The following is a 12,248-nucleotide window of genomic DNA, read 5'->3' as shown; positions in this document are numbered from 1 at the left end:
GTTCTAGAAGGAGATGAAATATATTCATGGGTAGATTTTGAGCTCTGGGGGGATTTGGAATTTAATTATTCAGCTCAGGATTCTATATTTCTATTTTTTACAAACAGAATACTAGTGATACATGCATTTTTAACCATATAATCCCCATTCAATTTACAGAAATTGAGTTTCTTAAGACCACAGCAAATATTCAAAAGATGCAAAACCACTAGAATGCAACCGATGAAACAGGCCACTATTCACCATGAACATATTAAGGCTCTGGGAGCTACCCCTGGGTGTGGAGCGCTTAGAAGCCACAGTTAGGAGACCGTCTGGACACACTGAAAAATAATTTCCAGAGACAAAAATACCCTTTAAGATGAGAAGATGCTCTTTATCTAACGTCACATTTAGCTATAAAGTCAAAATAAACATGATACTAAAATATCAATACTATTTATCATAGAATTTCCCCAACATAAAGGATAGGCAGAAAAATATCTCAAAATATACTCCTTTACGTTTAAATTTACCACAGGCTCACTGACGAAAGTCTTTCATGCATCACACTATCAAGTAATCTTTATCATACGTAAGAATAGATATATAGTCACAAACCATAAACTTTTTTCATATAAGATCATTTTAAGAAAAATGATTTGGTGATGCTCTCAGTGGTGAAACAGTCCATTTATTTAAGAAGCCAAGGACCTTTTTGATAGGGTTAACCAATACGCCATACCAAGCAAGAGCAGCAATGCCTTAGTAATCCTATGGAGAATTAATCGGTCTCCACCCTCCCAGGAAGAATTATGATGATGCGTAGTGCTTAAAAGCTTTTGCAAGGGAGAGAAAACGCAACGTGCTTCTTGGAAACCAAACCCCTCCCCCGCACTGTACAGCTCGTCCTAGGGCGTCTACGGGCCGTCGCCCACCCCACCACCCTCCCTGCGCTGGGGTACGGAATTCCATCCCAAAAAGACCTGGTCCATTCCCAAGACTGGTCCAGACACCTGTTTACTTGTGCCCAAGCAGTGGTGGCTCGGGTTAAGCAAAGGCGACGGTCACCCCTCTGGTCCCTGCCAAGCCCCGCGGCCCGGGAGCGGGGAACCACATACCTTTGTACCTCTCCAGGACATCCTCGTAGGCCTGGAGGTACTCCTGCTCCTCCACGTACAGGTAAGCGGCTGGGGATAGGTACCCCGCCATGCCCAAGTTTTCCTAAGCGACGACTGGCCGATTCCCCTCTCCCGCTCGAACCCCGGACAGGATCGCAGTCAGCAAGATGCAGCCTTGGTAATGGAAACGCGGAAGGAGGGAAGGCTGGGGGAGAGCGCCGGGGTGCAGAGCTGGGGACGCAGAGCCGGGGACGCAGAGCCGGGAGAGCAGAGCCAGAGCCGGCCGGGGAGACGCCCAGGCCCCCTGGCGGGCCGCGGGTGCGGGGCCGCCCGTCCCCCAGGAGCCACCGTCCTCTCAGGTTTCAGCAGCGGCCAATCTCGGCGATCCCGGGGGCGGCGACCGGCAGCGCCACGCCGCGCTGAGAAGCCCGGGACCCGGCGGGGACAGGCGGAGGGCTGCGGGCGCCGGGACCCTCGGAGGCCGAGGCGGCCGCCACCCTGGCTCTGCGCTGGGCGCCTGCTCGGAGCCGGGAGGACGCGCGCGCTGCCTCCGCCCGGGATGCTGCGCGGCGCATCTGCGGCATTTCCTGGCCGCCGCGCCGCAGACACTCGCCCGCGCCCCGGGGAGAAGAAGGGAGGGCACAGCGGGGGAGAGAGGAGGGAGGGCGGAAAGGAGGGGGCGAGGCGGCGGTCAGCGCCCCGGCTGGCTCGGCTCCGGCCCGCGCCGCCCGGCCCCTCCCGCAGGCAGCGCCGCGGCGCCCGGGCCCCTCTCCGGCCCGCCCACCAGGTCCACCGCGCGGCCAAGCCCGCCCACCCCGGACGCTGGCTGGCCGGCCCGGCTCCCAAGGGCGAGGTTTCTATTTGGGACCCACAACAGGTGCCTGGGAAACAAAGCCGCGGATCGCGCCACCCGCGCGTGCAGCCCCCGCGGGGCTCCCGGGAGAAGAGTGGGAAATACTCTTCGATCCGGCCGGTGCACAGAAGGACCAGGTCGCTGGGACAGCGCGAGGCGGGGAGAGCCGGGGGTCCGCGCCCCAGGCGCATCTGGGGGCGGGCGGGGGTCCTGACAGCCTGAAGACGCCTGCGCCTGCGCGCCCGCGGCCTGGGGACCAAACGGCGGTCCCTCCCTTCCGCCCCCCAGAGCCGGCCCGCGCATCTGCCGCGGCCACAGCCCCAGTCGATTCACAGCACCCATCTCACTTTGCCACCTCCCTCCTTCTCCCTACCGTTATTCACCCCACACAGCACTAGTCTCCACTGAATGTGAGTAAAATGGGTACAATTCCCTTCGCTTTGGCATCTATCATATACTAAAGTGGTGAGTTTAAGAGTCCACTGGAGAAACCGGTTGGTACCCAGACATGTAAGCAGGTGTGTTTAAGAGGACTGACAGAAGTCAGCCGGCCTTGGAAGGAATCCAGGCTCCTGACTAACTATGTGACGTGGCCAAGTTACTCATCCTGTCTTCATCAGGATAATCATATCATAAAGTTCATCATATATCATCATATCATAAAGTTGTGATATCTCAACTTTATGATAACTTTATCAGTGTTAGCTGTTGTTGTTATGATCATTAGATGAACCAGCTCATTGTTGACTCTGATTTATGACAACTTCACCTCTGCCCACATCTCCCCTTCCTATTTCTTCTTTCATAAGTACTGACTTTTTGTCCTTGATGATTCTTTTTTCTTTTTCAATGATGTGAACCTGGATCATTTTCCATGAATTGTGAGATGGGAATGAGTACTCTTGGAAAACTGTATACTCTTGATAAAACTTACTTGAGTTAGAATTGGAAAGCTTTACTTCTCATCAGTAATTGGCCTATTTTTGTTACTCCAAACAGAGCAAGACCACACCTCTCTTTTCTGTCCTGACCACTGATCTGAGTTTGATCCACTAAGCCTTTAGGATCACTAGAGTTTTCTTGCAACTTGGCATGTATTTATGTACACATTAGTTCATGAAGTAACAAACAGGGATCATATGGGACACCTTCTGGAAATGAAAAGGTTAGCAATTCGATCCCTAAGAGTCATCCCATATACAGACCACATATATACAAATGGAGATCTCTCAAAACTGTCTTGTCTCCCTCACAGTGAGTAAGGTCATTAAGGGCACAGTCTGATCCTTCATCAGAAATTGACACCCAGTAGCACCCAGTTTTGTGAATACAATCACTGCACACTGCAGTGATTTTAACTGTCTGTTGAAGGAACCAGTCAAAATGAACAAGCAGCATTCGAGGATGTTGGTAAAAACAGCCTTTACCCCATGCATTCTTGGAAAGATAATAAAGGATCAATCTGCTAATAATAATAGTGTATTCCATAGGGAAGCAGCAAAAGCAGAGCAGTTAAGAGCTTGGCCTCTAGAGTCAAGACGGCCTGAATTCAGATCCTAGCTCAACCACTTCCTATGACCTTGGGAAGAGTCTCTCCTCTCTCAGCAGATTTCTGGACTGAAAAATGGAGAAAATAATAGTACCTACTTCATAAAATTGTTGGGAAACCTAAATGAAATCACATATTAGGTGCTTATGAGAGCATCCAGCCAACAGTCAGCTGTCATTTATAGAGCATTTTCCATGTGCCAGGGAATCTGCAAAATGTTTTGCATTTACTACTTTAATCACCACAGCCATGATCTTTTGATAGAGAAAATGAAGCTGAGAAATGTTCAGTAAGTTGTCCAAGAAAACACAACTGGTTCATGATAGAGGAAGAATTAAAGTCCAAAGTCCGACTCTGCCAAGGTCTAACTTCCATTCTAACTTCAAAGAATTCACATGGGTCAAATATCCATACTTTAAAATAACACTGTCACTGGGCTTCCCTGGTGGCGAAGTGGTTGAGAGTCCGCCTGCCGATGCAGGGGACACGGGTTCATGCCCCGGTCCAGGAAGATCCCACATGCCGCGGAGCGGCTAGGCCCGTGAGCCATGGCCACTGAGCCTGCGCATCCGGAGTCTGTGCTCCACAACGGGAGAGGCCACAACAGTGAGAGGCCCGCGTACAGCAAAAATAAATAAATAAATAACACTGTCACTAACAAACCATGTACCTTTACAGGCACTTCAAGACTGAAAACCCCAACTTACAGTATACTGCAAGTAAGAACAGCAGATCTGTCTTACGATGATGTTAAAGGCATTTACAGTGGGTACAAAGCCCCTTTCTTTCCATGTTACCATGTCATTCTCACTTTGACCCTGAGAGATCAGAAGGGCATATATTATAGTCTCAGATTTTAAAATGAAGACACTACAATAAATGCAAAAGCACTTTTAAAAATATAAGTATCAGACATGTGACACCATCACAAAAAAGACTTTCGGAAATGTACATCTGATTATGTCACTGCACTGCTTAAAAATCTTCAGGTGATTCCCCACCAGTTACAGCATAAATAGTCCAATCTCCTTGGAATTGCCCGAAAGCACCCTTACTGTTTCTGCTCTTCCCTACAAATCCCAGGCTTTAGCTACACAGATGACTTGCAGTTTCCATTTGAACCCATCTCCCTGCTGTGTTCCTGTAGCTCCATCCCTCGGAAGTGGCCTTCCCTTTCACTCTAGTCCATAAAGCTCGTTAAAGCTCCCCTCAAAAGGTGATCCCCTCAGGAACCTCTCAGGAACCTCCCATGCCTCCCTCTCCATCCAAGGTCATTAGATTCTCCACTGGGTTCTTTTAATACAGGTACTCACAGCCATTACAGCTAATCTCTCACCGTGTTGTCTCACAGCACATCCATGGTCATGTTAGACTAGAACTTCTTTCAATGCAGAGCTGTGTGCTTATCTTCATTTTATTCCAGAGGCTTAATAAATATGTATTAAATGTGAATGACTTAAGGGATTCCCCCTGACCATATGGTCTTTTTGACTCTAGACATTTTCATTCTATTTTATTTTTATGACCTTAAAAACAAATAAAAGTATGAGACTTTCAATTCCTTTATTACTAAGTAACAAACATGATGGATGGACATCCTCACACCATTTCTGACCCTTGCTCCGTCTCCTACTAGGGATGAACTTCACCGACGGGCCGAGTTTCAGGCCAAGTGTGAAAATGCCTAATAAAATGGGAAGTTGAAATCTGAATGGTATGTTTTCCAACTACCCACTGCACCAAATGCTCTCAGATGCCCTGTTCCCTTATCCTCACGCTGGATGATCTTTGGCAAATTTAACACAAAATCTATCTGGATTTCACAGTTTAGCCACATGACAATGAAACAGATATCTGCAGACTGGCCCCTGAGCCTATGCTGGGGCCAGTGATGAGATGATTATGATTTGTGTGGCAACAGCCTATTTACCAATATTTATTTTAAACACAGTAAGTAGTACATGTCCATACTAGGGCTGCGTATTCTGTTTGTTGTTTTATTTTGTTATATTTTTGAAGAATTGATATAATCTTAAAAGTATGTAACTCAGAGGTCTCCAGTGCCGCAACTACCAGTAACTTCATAGTAAACCTTTTACAACAAGTAAGACATGGCCCCTGCCCTCCCAGAGCCTACAGTCCACTGACCCCAGCACCCGCTTGTCCACAGCACCCAGCAGAACCCCCAGGTCCTCCATTCCTTCCCTACCGGCAGTGTACACCGACCACTACTACCACCAGCCTCTCCTGACTTCCTGTCTGTTAGTTTATATAACCTCATTCCCCACTGATGTTTCTGCTGAGCCAGATATCTGGTACCCTGGTTCTGGCACTGTCTCCTCCACTCCCTTGGCGGTGTCCTGACAGGGCAAGGAATCAGGCCTCGGTGGCCAAACACTTTTTGGTACTCGCCCAGCTCTGCGCCTCTCCCAGGCCACCCCTGCCCACTCTCACTTGGCCCCCAAGCTGTCTCCATCCTCCCTCCACCCCATTCTCCCCCTCCACCCTCCTCTTCGAAGGCCTGGGTGAGACCAGCCAGCATCTCACAACAGAAGCCAGAAGAAGCTCAAAGCTGTTGCCCCAGAAACCTGGACTAGAGAATGGCTGGCTGGGCCCTGTTTGTTTTTCCCGTAATCAGAAAATCCCACTGGGGGACACTAGGGGGACTCTCAGCCGCCATGATGGCTGGGAGCTGAGCTAGTCCCCTCCAGCACCGCCCCCCCACCCCCGAAGGAGTACAAGTACCAACTTTGCATGATGGTGGAAGGCAAAAGAAACTGAGTGGGAAGGGGCCTGGGGGAGAGAGTGGGGGAGGGGGGAGAGGCCCGATCCGCTGCAGAAACCAACTCCAATAAACACCTGGCCTTTGGCCTTTGCAAGAGAGCTCCCGAAGACACACCCCAATCTACCGCATTACCATTTCTGAGAAAAAAAACTGAGGAACAACCACCCCAGAAAGCACAGCTCACATACACACAAACCACACAGGCACTGCAGGCGGGGGGGATAGATTTCCACAGCAGGCTCAGCTTTCAGCCAAGTAAAACAAGCCATCACCTCTGGGACCTAAAGGCAGTGCAAGGGAACACTGGGTAACAGAACAGAAACACTGGCTCCTCCCAGGTATTAATTAATCAGGGATGCATGATGGCTAAACCCTCAAAAGCACCGGGGCAGAAGCTGCTACAAACACATGATGCTGACAGAGATGCTACACTTAAAACACACACACACACACACACACACACACACAAAACCGCATCCAGGTTGCTAAAATACCCTCCGCAATTCTGGGTACCAGAACCCAGGAACCTACTCCCCCAACCCCCGTTAAATGTGGTCGCTCAGAGCTCCTATGCAAACATGGAAACGAAGCTTCCAGCAAACACACCGGGAATCACTGAGTTAATACTTTCAGATTGGCACGGTGGCGACTGCACATAAATAGGAAACTTCATTGCAGATGCCTGTAAATATCCCCTTGGTTTCAACGGTATCGATTCCTCCAACTAGAAGACAGGGCCAAACAGCTTAGTCACCAGCAGGCAGAGCCAATCGCTCTTTTGATAAATCAGGACAGAAAATAAACATGGTCATCCTCCTCCTCCACCTTGAGCGCAGAACTCTGCCCAGAGCATCAGCTCCCAGCGAGACAGGGCCCCCAAGGATTCCGTGGGTGAATTTCCGCAACTCTCCTCGCACCTCCCTCTATCCCCTGCCCCCGCCCCCACTTGCTCTTACCTGCTATCCTAAGCACTGCCCTCTCCGCAGGGTCCAGCACCGAGCCCCCGTGGATCTTTCTTTTCGATCTCTCATGTTTAGGCAAATTCCAGGGTAAGGTATCTCCAGGAGCTGGAGATGCAGAGCCAGATTTCTGGCTGAAATCATCTTCATCGGAAAAATCCGCAGAGGAAGACATCGAGCAGCGGTAGGACGCATTCCCGGAACTCTACAGGGGATGACACAGAAAAAAGCATCAACAGCAAAACACTCACGTCGGCTCGTCCATCTCAGCAGCCCCCTCCCTGCCCCCAAAAGGAGTCCGGCATCCTGCATCATCTTCAGCGCGGACGGGGGACCCACACCAGAACCGACACCCAAGGCTCACCATCTTCCCTGGGCCACGGCTCCGACACCGGCCACAAGCCCTGGGCAGCTCCGGTTCATGGAAGATTTGCACCCAAGTGTGTGGCCTGCGGTCCGGCCACCAGCTCACAAATGACTGGCCCAACAATGAAGCCAGAATCCACAGCCTTCCTGTTACAAACCTATAGTATTTGGCTCCCCCACCAGGCCAGGACCGATATTTTCCATTACTAGCCTGCTGCTTAATTCATTAACGCGACTCACTCCAAGTTGCAAAAATAAAGCACAAATGCAGGATGCTGAGTCCCAATTCCTTTCCGTTTCCAGTCGGAGTCTCCCCTCTAACCAGGTTTGAGCCCCTCGTCCTCTTTAGTTAATTTTCTTCCTGAGCTTGAAGCTGGCTCCCAGAAGAGAGCAAGGAGGGAGGAAGGGCTGATTCTGAGAAGAGCCTTTTCTGAAGACCGGGAGAACACAAAAGGCTGTTTTCAGAAGCCAAAAGCAGTGCCAATAAACAAACATCTGAACTCAGCTTAGAGTTCTTGAGATCATTTAAACTCCTAGCAAAGTAACAGCTGCCAGTGACGGAAATGAGAATGATGCAGCAGCTCCCCTCCGCCCCTGGTCATTACACAGTGAAATGAGAAACGTGAGGCTTTGACCCACATGCTTGGCCTGACCTCAGTCTCCCTTCCAGGAACAGAAGCCGGTCTGCAGGGCGTATCTCGCATTAAAGGGCTCTGTCTTCCCCACAGGGAAAAGGCACCAGACGTTATCCTTCCTCCTTGGTTAAGTTTGTGATGATTCAGGGAGCCACCAGCTTACCATGGAAACGAGGATGCTGACTATCTGTGCTGAGAACAGGGTTCTAAACAAGATAAAGCATCCAAGGGAAATCTTCACTTCCCCATTTAGAACTTTGCTGAGGCTCAGGATGCAAAACTGGTGTAACTCGAATTCCTGAAATGGAACTTGCAGCCTCAGATTCCTACAGGTGGCAGGAAGGAATCAGTGGCGTGCTCCCATCAGAGTAGAAACCCTGGGCTGCTCACAAAAACAGTGGTGACACAGCAAAAACAGGCTGTGTGACAACATCCCAAGGCGTGTGGAATAAACTAGAAGTGTATCAGGACCTCGCCTCCATCTATTCAGGCATGACAGTCCTTATTCACTTCTAGTGGCCAACACCATCATTTTTTTGTCTTTTTTTTGGAGTAAAATTGCTCTACAATGTTGTGTTAGTTTCTGCTGTACAATGAAATGAATCAACTATATGTATACCTATATCCCCTCCCTCATGGACCTCCCTCCCACCACCCCCCCATCCCACCCATCTAGGTCATCACAGAGCACCGAGCTGAGCTCCCTGTGCTATACAGCAGGTTCCCACTAGCTATCTATTTTACACATGGTAGTGTATTTATGTCAAACCTAATCTCCCAATTCATCCCACCCTTCCCCTCCACCCCATGTCCACATGTCCATTCTCTACGTCTACGTCTCTATTCCTGCCCTACAAATAGGTTCATCTGTACCAGTTTTCTACATTCCACATATATGCATTAATATACGATATTTGTTTTTCTCTTTCTGGCTTACTTCACTCTGTATGGCAGACTCTAGGTCCATCCACATCTCTACAAATGACCCAATTTCGTTCCTTTTTATGGCTGAGTGATATCCCATTGTATATATGTACCACATCTTCTTTATCCATTCATCTATCATTGGACATTTAGGTTGTTTCCATGTCCTGGCTATTGTAAATAGTGCTGCAATGAACACTGGGGGACACGTGTCCTTTTCAATTATGGTTTTCTCAGGGTATATGCCCAGTAGTGGGATTGCTGGGTCATATGGTAGTTCTATTTTTAGTTTTTTAAGGAACCCAACACCATCATTTTAAAAGTACACATACTATTTCCTGTAAAGTGTCTAAGATTTACCTTTAGCTTTATTCTTTCTCCCCAAAAGCAGTCTTCCATTTTACTTTACATGAAATGTCATCACCTTGGTTAATTATTAACTTATTTAGATTTTGTGTGTTTTCCTAGTGGCAATCATGTACTACGCAAATAAATAAATAAAATTGATTTTCTGTATTCACTGGAGTCCACAGAGAGTTGTGAGGAGCATTAAGTCAGTCACAGGATGCTATCAACCTACTTTATTTTCCATGCTTTTCTGAAAATTCATCTTGAGCTCTCTGAGGCTGTGTTGCCAGCTGGATTGGTGAAAAAGGATGACATTCTTAAAGACTTTTTCAAAAGGATATTGGGTTTCCTTGGTTGCCTTCTGTCTTCCTTAAAATGGCTTCCTACCTGTCCTTATGAAAGGTCATCTTTTATCTGTGAGCTTGTATTTCTTGTTGTTTCCTACACTCTTTCAGTGAGGATAGTAATTTGATTGTTTATCTTTACAGACAGACTTGGGGAATAACTGTTAAAGGACTGCCCCCATTCAAAAATCCCTGGTTACTGATTTTTGTAGACAGAGTAAATTTTTTTAATGGTTAGCATCTCAGCTGATGGAACAGCAAAATGTGATTTATGCCATGACATAAACACCACTCATCACACATAGCCAGATGGGAACAGTTACTACCCTGGACCCAAGGGTGTTGACTGGTGCAGCCTCTAATCTGAACGTGTCCTTGGTAAATGGATAAGAGAGAAAGGAAGACAAGACAATCAGCAAAACCTCTTTCAACAACATGGCACAGGGAAATACGGACACACGCAGACAGAGGAAAAGCACGCTGACTTATACACGACAAAGTCTCTCCCCTGGCTACGTGACTCGAGCGTTTTAACCATTAAAGTATTCAATTTTTCCCCACAATAATTTTCATGAAGACTTCTTAAATATAAGGTAAACTATACAAAATTAGGCCCATTTGAACCTTGGAAATCGATTTTTTTTATCATTTATATGTTTTATATTCTGAGAATTACCTTTTAATTCACTTTTGAATTTTTAGACATATGCACTCTTCGGTATAGAAATTTCTTTTTTTTAGCCTTATTTGGTTGCTTTATTTAATTTGAAGTTTCTTTTTCTTCTCAGTAGTGTTTGTTTGAAGTTGGCTCTTTAGCAGCCAATGAGGTAGAGACTAAATTGGCCACCTTTTAAGGGCTACTGAATTTAGTCTTTTAGGCTACAAGTGTGTGATTCAGTAAATGAGCTTACTTTAGTGAATGAAAGGTTGTCTGTGGTTTCTGTCTTCAAATTTTGGGAAATTATATTTGGAATCTTAATAAATTTTCATTCACTGTTATGTCGGTGGCATTCATATCAATGAATAAAGTAGACTTTATAAAACAAGCATTCCAGGTGGGATGGTGTAAATTCTGTCACTAACTTGTTCTTTCCTAGTATCAGGCAAACTGGCTGATCAGATAGCCGAATTTTTTTTGTTTCTTTTTTGTTGTTAATTCTTTTTTTATTGAAGTATAATTGATTTACAATGTTGTGTTAGTTTGAGGATTCTTTTTTAGATTCTTTTCTCTGAGAATGGATTAAAATGAAGCTGCTTTGAAGTCAATTGACCCTCTAAAACTATTCTTTATTGATTTCAAATGACTTGCCAATTCACATCTCTACCTTTGGGGGTTAGAGGAATGAGTGTGAAAGTACAGTTCTCCTTTCTTATGGAAAAAGCAAACATATTCTCTGACCCAAAGTCCAGAGCCTAACCTTTTTCTTTTTTTTTTTGCGGTACGCCGGCCTCTCACTGTTTGTGGTCTCTCCCGTTGTGGAGCACAGGCTCCGGACGCACAGGCTCAGCGGCCATGGCTCACAGGCCCAGCCGCTCCGCGGCATGTGGGATCTTCCCGGACCGGGGCACAAACCCGTGTCCGCTGCATCGGCAGGCGGACTCTCAACCACTGCGCCACCAGGGAAGCCCCAGAGCCTAACCTTTGATGTGGGGCTTGGAAGGTAAGACAAAGGAAGAGGGCTCTTGGGACCAGCAAAACCCTGAGTTCCTCCTGTCTCTTCCTCTACTCCTGTTGCTTAAGGTTTGATTCCTGTTAAAATATAAATATCTATGTCCATGAAAGAAGACTGGTTAAATAAGTGACAGTATATCCATACAATGGACTACCCTGCAGCAATTAAACAAAAATGTTATTGATCTACATTTAGCAAAGTGGGAAGGGTTCATATAGAATGATTCCTTTAAAAAATATCTGTGTGTGTGTGTGTGTGTGTGTGTGTGTGTGTGTGTGTGTGTGTGTAGACAGACAGGCAGTAAGGTGATTTCTAGATGAATAGGTAGATACATGATAGGTAGATAGGTAACTATCTACAAATGTGTAAACAGCAGTTATTTCTGGGTGATGACTAATACTATGAATGAATTTAATTGTATTCCTTATAATTTTTTAATCCAAAACAAATAGTACACAAAAAGATTACTAAGAAGAAAAAGATACTACGTCAAGGGTCAGAGAAAATATCAAAGGTTGTAGGAGGAAATAATTATTTAAGCCAGTGTTTTTAATTATTTGAAGCTCACAGACACCTCTGAAAAGTTGACGAAATCTAGGGAAGCCTCTCTTCAGATCAAAGCCCATCAGCAAATACACACAAACTTTGCATGTGATTTTATGGAATTCACAGCCCCAGGTTAAGCCCCCAATTTACAACCATGAACTGTCAA

At 46.7% G+C, this 12,248-nt stretch overlaps 1 protein-coding gene across 15 annotated transcripts in view; it reads right to left on the bottom strand.

Moving 5' to 3' along the window:
* The window catches only part of DST (dystonin), a 488,128-nt gene that overhangs the window by 387,952 nt on the left and 87,928 nt on the right, over positions 1-12,248 (bottom strand). For 10 of the 15 annotated variants that reach the window (XM_082637986.1, XM_082637996.1, XM_082637982.1 and 7 more), the window contains exon 4: positions 7,244-7,451. In XM_082637986.1, the coding sequence (XP_082494112.1) occupies positions 7,244-7,451 (208 nt within the window). Of the gene's footprint in view, positions 1-1,100; positions 1,279-7,243; positions 7,452-12,248 lie in introns of those variants that run through there. The other 5 variants (XM_082637998.1, XM_082637987.1, XM_082637990.1 and 2 more) reach the window with 1 other exon arrangement.

This window comes from Mesoplodon mirus, assembly GCF_964341445.2.
Source record: "Mesoplodon mirus genome assembly, chromosome: 12".
Classification (NCBI taxonomy): domain Eukaryota; kingdom Metazoa; phylum Chordata; class Mammalia; order Artiodactyla; family Ziphiidae; genus Mesoplodon; species Mesoplodon mirus.
The sequence above is the reverse complement of the archived record's forward strand: the minus strand, read 5'-3'. Positions and strand labels throughout refer to the sequence as shown.